We start from the raw sequence: 12,811 nt of genomic DNA, 5'->3' as shown, positions 1-12,811 counted from the left end.
TGCGTAAGAGGTGCTGTCCATCACCGGGTAAAAGCAGGAGTAACAAGCAAAAAGCTTTCTCTTGTCACCATCAGTGCGACAACTGTAGCTCTGAGTACCAGCTCGGAGTTGGAGGTCGGTTAGACTTCTAAGTTCCCGCCTTTCAGTCTTCAAAGTTTGCCGAAATGCTCATCATCTGCTGAAACAGACCGTTTATGACTGGCAGGCAGGGTTGCCAATACCTATTTACCGAATTTCCCAAAAAAATCTCAAAGCGAAATTCTCCAAATTCGGGAAACAACCTAATTTCCCACACAGAAATAAAAGAAAAAAATTAGGCAGTTATTTATTTATTTGCATTAAGGCTTTTGCCATACCTTACGATTTAACATATTTTTAGAAGCTATAAATTTGTATAAATAATCATTACCGAAACTATCGTGTCTGTGTAGTCTGTTTCTGTTTTAATATTTTTTAAGCCACTAAACTTACTCTCGACTGGTGCGTTAGCGATTGGAAGCACGAGTAAAAACAGGATCACTATTGGTGTTTTTAAAAGAGAATGCTTTTCCCTAATAGCATTAAGCATAATTGTCCGCATCAAGCCCGTGCTCAGTGAAATCCAGCAATTCCATTCATAGGAAATCGCGGAAGTACAGGCGTCAAAGATATAATAGTAAATTTTTGGGTTGCCGATGGATCTACGATAATAATAGTATCGCTGAACTGGGAGTCTCTAAAATCGAACCTCTTAGCAATGTCCGATGTTAACTCCACGTAAAAGCCTTGACACGTTTTTTAAAAATCAGTGATAGCTGAACGGGATACAATCTCATCATTTATTAATTTTGTCATGCTTTGTGAAGCTTTTATTCTAATGTAGATGTCCTTTAAATACAGTAAATGTTTGGTGTTTCTGAACTCCGCGTTTAAAACATCATTCAAAGATTTAATATAACACGTTGCCAGGTAGTTTGAAGACAGTGCCTTTAATAGTTTTTCGACTTCAGGTTTTAATCGGTGCAAAAAGTGGCGATTCTACCTGGAATATAATATTAAAATTTGTCACCAAAGACAACACATAAGACGAGGATTTTTTCAGTACTCTTCGATGGATCTGAAAACACGGTACTTTGAAGTATGCTTTCAATGGAATGTATTGTTCTAGGATTCGATCAACACACGCCTTTAAAGAAAGCCATCGAGTTTGAGCTGGCGCCAAAATTTTATGAATTTCCACAAGAAAAAACTCTTGAAATTTAAGTTGACGGTGCGAACCTCGGCCGGAGAAGAACAACAGAACGTAAAAATCTACGTTTCGCGGTAATTCAAGAGAAGCTTTTGATGAAGATAAATGTATCATATGACAAGAGCATTTAATGAGAGTAATGTGAGGCAAGTCCTTCTTGAGAAAGAAAAATATAGAGCAGTGTTCGCCGACCATTACGTTTGTAGTGTCTGAAGAGAATCCAACCATATTTTCAATGGGTATGTTCTTGTTTGGAAGCATTTGTTTTAAACAGTCGTACAATTCAGATGCAGTCCTTAATGATATTTCAACTATGTCCAGTAATAAATGCTCTTATATTGGTCTCCTGATTATACAGAATCGCTATTCTGTATAGTTAGGAGACCAATATAATAGAAGATTTTCATTACCGCTGTAAAACAGCATTGTTTTTACTGCTCTGATCCGTGGTTTCTTTTATTATTAAAGAAAAAAGTTTCCTTTTGTAATTTTTATTAACACCCTCTATACATGTATTTCCTATAACATTGTCTACAATAGCTGTGGCTTTGGTTCTGTGTAAATTTGTATTTATTGCTATAGCTGAATCGGAAAAATGCTTATGCACAAAAGGCCAAAGGTATCCATAAACGACAAAGGTATATTATGTTCAGCTAAAGCAACAACAAGCTTTAACGCCGCTGTCCTTTCTTTTTTGTCTAAAACTGTCGCTGTTAGGAAGTAGAGATTTTGGGAAGTTTTTTGCTTTCCAGTGTTTTTTTTGTGGCAGTCTGAGTACAGGTGACGAATCAAATCGCTTATATGTGCTTATAATCGACACCGAACTAAAAACGCAATTTGCCAACTCATATCAATCTTTCTGTAACCAGCTTGAAGTCTGGTTCTTCGAGCCAAAGAGGGTTAAATTTATTTAAGCGTTTTACCTTTTTCTTTGGCGGATAACTCACTTGAATCGCTTTAAGCCAAGGTCACTGGAATTGGATTGGGTTTAGAACCAGTACTTGCTTCTACACCAGAAGTTGAAGCCTCCGTTGTCTCTTCCAGGGGTACTCTTTTGCGCTCGACTGTGTGAATTTTAAAAATAGATGATTTTAGCTCTAGAAAATAGCCGATTCTTCACTTTAACATTTTTTAAAATTTACTATTTTTGATATTTTTTTACAGTTTTTTTTTATCCGTGACAGGGTAGCATTTGATCATATTTCGCCTGGCGTCAAGTGATAATATGGTCGAAGGTGGCGACATACCACGTCTGGAATGGGAACACCTAATTTTGACATATCTACTTATTTTGTACTGTGTTTTTTAAAATAATTTGTCATTTTAAGTTTATAACTTATACCTTTAAAACAAGTTTCAAAAAAGATTTGATTTATGCATAAAAGTTATCATGAGAGGCCGACGTCAAAATTTTCACAATTTTAAATTAATAACCATAGTTTATAATGGGTTCTGTGCACACCGATCACATTACCAAGCACACCTTGTTGAGGCAGTGGTATGATAAAAGTGAAACTCTTTAATAAACAAACATACATATATAGACGTAGTTAACAAATAACTGTAGTGCATAATGAGGCTTTTAATAGGCATATCGGTTAAAGCGAATTCTTAGAGTCAAGGCGTTTATTATTCAAACAAGTTTTATTAATTACTTACCTTAGGATCATCAGATTGCTTTTTATCTCGGCCTTTTACAACCATTTATCCATAATTGTACTTAGCTATCGTAAAAACTCTTCACGATATAAAACAAAAGATAGGATAGGACACGACACAAGTATGAGTGATTCTATTCAATCACACAGTAGTAATGGTGCGTTTCTAGATATGGGGTTTCCCCACGTAGTGATGCACCTACTTACTATACACAAACTAGGGGTGTCCTATCTCTCCGGTTAAAAAAGTATTCAGTAGCATGCTAATTAAAAATCGACTAAAATTTAAATTTTTGTGTACTAACAAAAGGAACGGAAGAATCATTTACCGGTCGTTTTAGTATAAGTATAAAATTCCCTTTATTTTCCCTGCATAGTGTCAATCGACTTGCGATTCACCGCACTTCGGGGAATTCCCCACACATTGGCATTGCTGATAGCAGCTTGCTTTGTCAGTAGACTCCCTTGCCTACAACATAACTCTCTTAACATGACTGACCCTAGTCGTGGTTAGAGGAGGGGAGGAGGTAGAGTAGATTACTGTCGAGGCGGAGAGGGTATCCTACCCTGCACCTTATTGTCAAAGGAGCAGGTTTACGTCGTCGTTAAATACGGTCATTTAACTATGATATGCAGTAATGCGACTAAGTCTCTCGCCAAATATGCGAGTTGGGGTCAGAAATAGCGCCTAACACTACAGATCTAAAAGGTATCTCGATTGTGTGAAGGTTTACTGAATTCGCATGTTATTCTGTTAGTTTTAGTGTTAGTTATTCTGAGCAGAGATACAAACAAGAGAACATGCCTCGATTGCCATATCAGAGGTTGTACACCCATGCATTGGTAAAATAATAAAGAATATTACTATGAAAAATTATATTTAAAATTAATATTAATTATATTATTTATTAATTGAAAGTTATTTGTTCATTATAATTATATCACTTATAAACTCCAAAAATATCTTAAACTTTGATAGGCAAAAAGCCGAAATGCGAACCGTAAATACATCTTTGCGGCTAATTTGTTCTATTATATTCTATAGACATTATCTGATAAACTTATTTAAAAAATTAATAACTTGTCTATACATCAGTCGCATGCTTTAGGAGTTTCCTGGTTTAAAATACAACCATGCATCAGTTTTTAATTTTTTTTTACACCTTTTAACTATATAATTATATGTTTTTTTATGTAGAAGATGCATTTTATGCAATGTAAAGACAAGAAGATTTAATTGTGAATAATGATGTTGATAAAAGAATAAGCACTTACAAAATTGGCATAATATATGTAATAACTAATGCCCGAGACAATAACTTGATGAGGGATATTGTTACTTGCTTAAAGGAGTTCTTATATAGCTCAGAACGTTTAGGAAGGCCAAAAATGAAAATTGTAGGAGACGAACACAGTATAGAATATACAAGGTAGATTTTTAATTAAACTCTGTTGAGTTTATTTGGCCAGTGGGTCCCGAGCGGGCCTTGGACCTCGTCGTGTTGACTCCGACATAGCAGAACTCTACAGGCACCCCGCAGTCTCGCAGGTACTGCATCCACTGCAGCTGCTTCACGGAGGGCTTGTCAGAGTCCGTTTTAACCTCCACAAACTTTATCTGAAATTCGTTCATAGTAATGGTTACCTATATTAGTATTTTTTTTCTGTAAAATGTAGTTGTTAAAAACTTTTATTACCAATACCAATACTGAGCAGTCCGAAGACAATTAAAGTTGCGGGCTGTCGCACGATGCGGGCAGCGCAAAACGGGTTATCGTAACTTTGAGGGAGGTCTCAATGAACGAAATTTATCAATACCTATTATTTATAGAAATATTTAAATATTCGCAACAAATTCAGTTTATTACTTTGTACATGTATCTTATTTTAATGTGACATCAATAGTATTCAAATATACATTTTTTTAAATATCATAATGAAGCAATAAAATAATAACAAAAAAAAAGTCAATAGAATCAGAGAGGCACAGGCAATATATACTGTTAAGTAAGTATATTTATTTATACTATTGTCATCATGTCAGCAGATAGATGCTGCATGGCCTCCCTCAAAGAACGTCACGATAATCGATCTAGTGATGCCCGCATCAAAAGACTTCCCGCGACCTTAAACTGTTGAGTTTAAGGCCACGAAATAAAAAAAAAAACAAACTTACCGAATTCGCTTCTTTAGTACGCATCATATACTGCCATGAGCTGTTACACTAAGACGTGTCAGAACGTCAAGACCGAAGTACTTGACTTTTTAATAGTTAAGATAAATGAAAAGTTTATATAAAATATATGTATGCATTTATACATATATACATATATATATATTTATAAACGAATAACAATTAACATAATCTACCCGAACTAGAAACATTTTCCTTTTTATGTACCTGTTTGGTGTTTATATTCCACAGCGTAAGGTCAGGAAAACCACTGTGTGCGTAGTTGTAGTTCATTGCCAATCGTTGGCAAATGGCCGCTGTGGCCGCGGCGCCCAGGCACGTGCAAACGGCCGCGATCTTATCCCACCCGAGGCTGCGAGTTATACCGGACAGCTCGGCTATAGCAGAAATTTTTTTCACTTTTATTCATTTAGCGGTAGATGACATCTTAATTTTCCCTTATTAATAATTCAAAAAAGGTCATATAATTATGGGATCTTAATAATACTTTAGTAAAAAGTGCTATCTCTGAAATGTCGTATTTATTTGGACGACTATTGGCAGTAAGTACTCTGTGGAGACAGAAATTAAAATTAATTATTATTTACTATGTTATCATTACGATATTTAATTTTTTTTTTTATTTTAGGATAAAGTATACCACACATTCACTGAGAGCAAATGAGTTATATATTTACCCCTTTAAAGCTTTTACTCCTATTTCCTCTCACGGCAATATATATACACATGTATATACATTGTATATAAAACCTATATATAGATATGTATGTAATATATATAAATATATATATGGGTTTTATTCGAAATTCATAGTGGGTAACCTATATAGATTCAAATTCAACAGTAGGTGTTCTACAGCTGAAATGTTGATGATGATGATGATGATGGTACATAAAGGAAATGTAATTTATTGGAATATCATTATTAACTAAATTAATTAATGTGATTATATTGTGTATATCACATTTAGTTAATTTAGTTAGAATATGGAATCCATAAATTATTAATTTTGGTAACTATTCATAAAACGTTATAAAATAACTAAACACGTGTATTAGGAACTTTCGGCAGAGACCTCCAGGTAATTAAGTTCAAAGTGTAATGCGAAACAAACACTGTCTAAATAATTATATTGGTTTACATAAAACTTACACTCAGGTCTACTGTTCCAAGTCTTCTCCATAATATTCAAGAGCTCGTTCTCACGAGAGCTCCGTATAAACTGCAACCTATCATCTATCAGAGTCTTTCTGTTCATGTAGAAGCTATCGGTTAACAAATCCAGAGGGTACATCTGGTAGAGCGAGAGGAATATACCACGAACGCCAGGAATGTTCGTGTAAATAATATCCCAGAAAAGAAGGAAGAATATTGTCGTCACGATTTTGCCTTCCCAATGTTCACCTGAAATGAACTGGTGAATATATCCTTATTTCTTATAGCTTACTGACATAGTTGCGAATGGTATCATTATTATCGAGTAAGCGGAACATATAATTAATATACATTTATTCATTTTTACATTTAACTTTATTTTCTTAAACGTGTTTCCCAAAATTAATATTTCCACAAAACTCATCTGGTTATACCATACCGTGAGTGTATTGTCCACTGCTTATGTACTGGTCGATGCAAAATTCTTCCGCTTCTTGCACGATGCGCTCGCCCGCGCCCATGTACGTCGCGAATTTAATTTTGCCTCTGTTGTTGTAACTCCTACATTAAACATAGTATCTTAAAGTGTTACACAAATATTCGCGTAGCGTCTGTCATGAACGAATATGACACAAGTATTCCATGTTATCAACTACTCGTCAATATCTTGTTTTCAGCCGATAGAAGCCCACTGCAATGCATATACCTCCTTCCCTACGATAACCGATCATGCACTGCCCGCATCCGGCGACTTCCTGCCACACTTACTATGTCGCCAAAATATCAAGTTAACCTCTCCGACATTGACAACTTGTGGTCATTCCTAGAAAAAACTCACTATCAGATAATTCAACTGACGTAAGTGTACGTGTGACATAACCGCTGCCTTTGGTACGCCAACAACTGTAATTTGACATACAAGAACGTGGCCTGAGGTACCAAATAATTTTATATTTTAGTTTATTTTAGTTCTAAATGTAGTTTATTTACCTTACAGTATAAATTAATTATTTATAAATACATATTCCGGTATAGTAAATGCTAAATGTCGAGTACTGTACTTGTGGTCTTTTATTTAAAAAAATAATGAGAAATAATTAATTTAAAATAATAATACAAGTGTCGAATACAAGTTATGCTATAACATAACAGCATTTTTAAAAAATATTGCTAAATGTCGCAGCGTCGTCAGCAGAGAATATGTTTAAGCCTTTACTCACTCCATTGGCTTGTGCTGGACATGGTGCGCCTCAAAGTTCTCCTCTCTGATGTAGTCCCCGCTGGCAGTCAACAGTTCTTCTCGAAGTTCTTGACTGATTTTGGAGCTTCTCACCATAGCCATTTTTGTGGCTCGTATGCGTATGGGGAGTTTTGTTTCTTCGGGCACATTTGATGCTAATCCCTCAAGAAGAACTTTAGCCGCTTCCTGTGAAAAGGAAACGTCCAAAATTAAAAATATACGCTACATTATATCAAATATCAGTTGATTTGCTGTAAATGAAATATACCTCACTATCACGATGCAAGTGCTTATTTAAAATAAGAGCCTTCTCTGCATACCACTCAGCTTTCTTGTGCTGTCTGAAAGAGGACTGCAATAGAAGTTTATCAAGAATATCTAGAGCTAGAGAATAGTATTTTGGTTCTTTAAGCTTTTTCAGTTCTTGCACACTATTTTCTAACACTTTAACATACTCATAGGCGGGTGTGTACCTCCGTAACCACAATGATAGTGATTTATAACTGTAAAAGAAATTAAAAAATTAGACCCTTTTAAGTTAGCAATATTCAGTACTTGGAGTATACTGCAACAACAGGATATCTTCGAGCTATCAGACCTACTTTGCAGACTTCTGTTCCACATGTAAAATAAAAAATTGAAATAGTTTTATTAATTATGATATATATTCTATAGTACTCGTATTTAAAATGCGGTTATTTATACAAAAAATAGTTACTTTTACTTTCTAGTTTTAGCGATGAAGCATAAAACCAAAAACGTAAGGTATTTTTTCCAGTTGGTTAAATCAGGCGTGTAACTCACTTCCATCTGCATTTTGTTTGATTATTGAAACAGGTGGCTTGTGGGAAACGTTTCCGACTAGCCTTTAACCCAGCTCAAAAGTGACCCCATGGGTCAAATGATTCAGTCAGACATGGCTCACTGGTGAACCGCATGCATACATAAAAATACTTTATTTTTCAAATGGCAATCAACATGTTAATATTGATGTAATACTGTGATCCAAATTTAAGGTGAATTTTCGTTATAAATTGTCTTCTTTATTTATTACTAGAAATCAACTTTATCCCTTTTAAAGTAATCCCCGGTCGATAAAAAACACTTTTGCCGTCGGTTTCGAAATAGTCGAAATAGAAATTTTCCGGTATAGACTTCAAGACCCTCGTTCGGTTTTTATCTCCTCAAACGTCTTAAAACGGCGTCCTCGGATTGGCCTATTGAGTTTGCTAAAGTCAGCATTTGTGAAACCAAATCAGGCAAATACGGTGATTGTGGAACGATTTAAGCCTTTTTTGACATTTTTTTTAAATGAACCATTTTGGCACCATTCGAGACTTGAAGCATTTGAGACACAGAACATCCTTCAAAATGGTTTGGGCCCAGCCAAATGATATTCCAACTTTTGACAATAACACACTTCGCAAATGTTATAGATAATCAAACCAAAAAAAAAAATTTACCTATTGCCTGGGAGTTTTGAATGACAATTTCACCTTACTATTTGATCACGGTAATATATTCTTTTACATCCTAAAGTGACCAGTACAAATGCTGTGAAATGTGAAAAGTGACCAGCTAAAGTGGTTGATTCATAAAAACTCCTATTCACAGTCAATTTTAAATTGTAAATGTTTTACTTGTTTTTTCATATTCACAACTTACTATTTTAATTCATTCTCACTTATGTTCTTGTATGCATCATAAACTATATCGATGATACCAAGTTTGTCATCGGATGTTTTTGCCGCTTCCCAACTCTCAAACATTGCACATGCATTGAAATAACTGCAACAATATTTCCACGGATAAAAAAAAATTACAATAGTAATCATAAAAGTAGTAATTTTACATCCAAAAGACAGAATATATATTATGTGGCTAGGCAGTTTTTTTGCATACATTGTCGTTAAGAGAGGTTACCCTAAAAATATGTATTTATTTACTTATTCAAAATGTAATGATTGAAATTAGTTATATGTAATGTGAATAAAGATATACTGTATCTTTTTTTATTTACTTTATACTTTTTACTTTATTATTATTAATATCGCACCTTAGATAAGATTTTCATAATGACACTATGACAAAGTGTATTCATAATCAGACATCAAACACATACCCTAATTATATAATAAATGAAATAATAATATTGTCAACTATGACTGGATCATATTTCACAAGCACTTAGTTTTTTTCTAGGCGATGGAATTTCTCCATTACACCTAAGAGACAATATAAAGGGTCTCAGCCTTTTCATCATGACAAAACTACAAAATCTAAAACCTTAAATAACAAAATAGTAGAAATAAACTCTATGAAAATACACATTACACTTCATGTTGTATCCTAATAGACTCAATTGGAATATACCAGATTTTGAAGAACTATTTATTGTAAAATAAATTACCTTCTCTGTGATTCTTGTAATCAAACTATTTTGTTATTTTTCAAGTAATACAAACTCCTATGTAATAAACATTGATCTATTATTTTGTTTAATGATGTCTAATGAATGAAATGAAATTAATATAAAAAGATTGGACCTCAGAAATTGGTGACATAGGAATAAGTTATATGCAAAAATTGTACGCAACTTTATTTGTAAATTTGTACATTTGTACATGTTAACTTTGTCTATGAGATCGAAAAATGGACAACACCATTTAAAATGAGTGTGATTTCTGTTTTAATTTTCTAGATTCATAGAATGTTCTAAGACAGCCATAAAGTATAATTTTGGTACTTTGTGGTATCTACAATATTTTAAAAACAACAAAACATACATAAATTGAGAATGGATCTTTAATGAAAATGTAAAAGTCAAGCTTATAGGAAAATCATAACCTACATACCTTTCAAATTCATCTTTTGTATTAAAAACAATGGCCGCATTGTCCAAAATCATATCTTCATCAATGGGATATGTCTCTTTATTTGCTTTTTTATTAATAAATAATAGCTCCAACTTTTTTTCTTTTATCACGGCATAATCTATACCCAAGTTCATAAGGTAAAAGAACCTTGTTAACGTATTGTATGCTATTTCACTTAATCTATAACATCTGCCAGCTTTCTTTGTAAGCCTGGAAAAAGTTTTCAAGGTATTTACTTTGAATAATAAATTGTAAAAAAATTGTTATATATCTACAATGTAACAAGAATGAATGCTTTCAATTATATTACACTAACAAAAATATACTTACATTGTCAATAATCTACTTAGATTATTTTTTTTGGGGCCATTAAAATATTCTGTTATATTGGAAGCATTAGAAAAATTTTCAAGGGATCTTTTAGCATCTTCTTTTGTTTTTACTTTTAATTTTAATTCCTTGCATATTTCCTTTAACTCTTCCACTTTCAAGATCTCAAATAAAATGTCAAGTGTCAAACCTTTAGAATTGTCTGTAACTAATATAACATATAAGCTTTATGATTAGTAATTTTTTAATTACTGATGTTATAATAATATGTTTACTCACACTTGTAAATTGGGGGTAAGTTTTTCTTTATGCCATATTTTTAATTTAAAAGGTGGTAGTGAAATCTACTTTTAAAAATCAATTAATTGAATTATTGAAAATTCCTTTTCTTCACCTATCTTGTGATTGTAGGATATCCAGCAAGCACTTTGTCAAATGCACTAGGTTAATATTCATTTTATTCATCAGCTGGTTATTTTTGATAAGGACTTTTGAAGTTGAAGTGTTAATTAGTAAGTTAACATAAAATTTATATTTTAACAATAAGTTAAATTATTGAGAAGCCCTCAATTGCTTCTGAGTAAGTTAAACTGAGACACTGCAACATATCACTCCTATATTCAAGGTCATGTGGAAATCAAAAACATTGTATAAGACACATTGTTATAACTTTAAGCTAGGCACAATTATGGCATTGTGGAAGGTTTGGTTTTATCACAGCAACATAAACATTCAAATTATACTTTTAGTATGGAAATAACCAATTTTACTTACTGTTATTAGTAGCAGAAACTTCAATAAGACCATTGTCTATCAGACTACTAATCATTAGTTCTAAATCTGGATCACTCATTACATTTTTATCACCACTGGCAATTTTTATAATTTCATCTCGTCTGTACCAACCTTTTTTTCTCCAATACAGTCGGCATACTAATCTCATGCCAGGTTTGAAAACTACCATGCATTTAGATAAAAGATCATCCATTGTTTCAGGTAACAGATTTTTCAGGTTCTTATCTATTAAATATTTGTGGATGCTTTCCAAAAGAAACAAGGCTAGATAAAAATTAACACATCAAAAATTAAATAAAAAATATTCAATGTTTATTTAAGTTTCCAAAATTTTATTTATACATTAAGAATAAAACTTACTCTTGTCATCATAACTTTTTAAGTCATCCGGAAAGGACTTTTCGACTAACAAGGGCTTGCTTTTTGAAATCATAAACATGCTCAGATTTTTCTTTGGTTTTTGAGGAGAGACAACTCTACGATTTTTCGTTGGCGAAAAAAACTTTAAAATAGATTTAGGACTTTGCACTTGATTGCATGAAGGACTACGCATAGTTTTTTTTGGAGTTGTGGGGCAATCTGACATCGTTCTAGCAGAATTATTTAGCCCCTTCAACTTCTGGTCAGGATTGTGTAAAAATATACTGTGCGAACTATGTGAATTGCTAGGTTTATCTTCTGGTTCTGTGTCTTCACTGTCACTACACAAATCAATCACTATTTTTGAATCATCTAATTCCATTTTGTTTATTTTAATTGGCTCTGAAGTATTCGAAATATATGCTTGCTTTCTTTTTTCATTATTACATAAACTGAGATGATTTTTGCTCCTTTTTTTTCTATAGTAATTAGTTAGTTGATTCATGACTCAAATGTTATCATTTCCTACAACGTCAGTATAGTTTCGCGATGATAACAATAACTATAATCTTCCTCGGTTGACAGAAAGCGACATCACTGAGTATTTCTTAGTGATGAATCGATCGCATAATTGCCGGAAAAAATCGTATTAACCGATAATCACCGATTAAAAATGTATCTTCAATACAAAGCTATTAAATTATTGAGACTGTTATAATTTGACGTCGATTATTTTTGTCAAGGTATTATTACAGTAAACTTAGGCGTATTGTTAAATATAAATAAATAAATCCTAAAAAATCCTCGCGGAAAAAAGTCGTTCAATACGTTATATAAATATGGAATTTATTATAATGTGAAAACCGCCACCTGCACCGCCAGAGTGATTAACTGAAAAAAAAATGCCTAAGGCATTAATTTCGCCGTTATTCATATAATATATAAGAAGTGTTTGAATTTATAAATAAAAAGGAA

At 33.0% G+C, this 12,811-nt stretch overlaps 2 protein-coding genes across 2 annotated transcripts in view; one reads left to right on the top strand and one right to left on the bottom strand.

Moving 5' to 3' along the window:
- Hnf4 (Hepatocyte nuclear factor 4) overlaps positions 1–1,689 on the top strand; it is a 58,403-nt gene extending 56,714 nt beyond the window's left edge. Inside the window, exon 10 of the mRNA XM_068764633.1 lies at positions 1,148–1,689. Coding sequence (XP_068620734.1) covers positions 1,148–1,190 — 43 coding nt within the window. The 3' untranslated portion in view covers positions 1,191–1,689. The remainder of the gene's footprint in view (positions 1–1,147) is intronic.
- Positions 1,690–3,798: 2,109 nt separating this feature from the next.
- LOC137921492 (fanconi-associated nuclease 1-like) lies at positions 3,799–12,403 on the bottom strand. The gene is made up of 11 exons (XM_068764268.1): positions 11,837–12,403; positions 11,456–11,740; positions 10,682–10,889; positions 10,331–10,561; positions 9,141–9,263; positions 7,744–7,978; positions 7,456–7,661; positions 6,675–6,796; positions 6,233–6,484; positions 5,288–5,457; positions 3,799–4,504 (listed from the first exon to the last, which is right to left on the bottom strand). Exons 1-11 carry the CDS (start codon positions 12,339–12,341, stop codon positions 4,325–4,327), a joined length of 2,517 nt encoding a protein of 838 aa, XP_068620369.1. The 5' UTR covers positions 12,342–12,403; the 3' UTR covers positions 3,799–4,324.
- Positions 12,404–12,811: the final 408 nt, after the last annotated feature.

This window comes from Battus philenor, unplaced genomic scaffold (genome assembly GCF_028537555.1).
Source record: "Battus philenor isolate CCGP_79_NKW_IND1 unplaced genomic scaffold, ilBatPhil1.0.hap1 SCAF_19, whole genome shotgun sequence".
In the NCBI taxonomy this organism is placed as follows: Eukaryota; Metazoa; Arthropoda; class Insecta; order Lepidoptera; family Papilionidae; genus Battus; species Battus philenor.
This window is presented reverse-complemented; position numbering and strand designations above follow the sequence as displayed.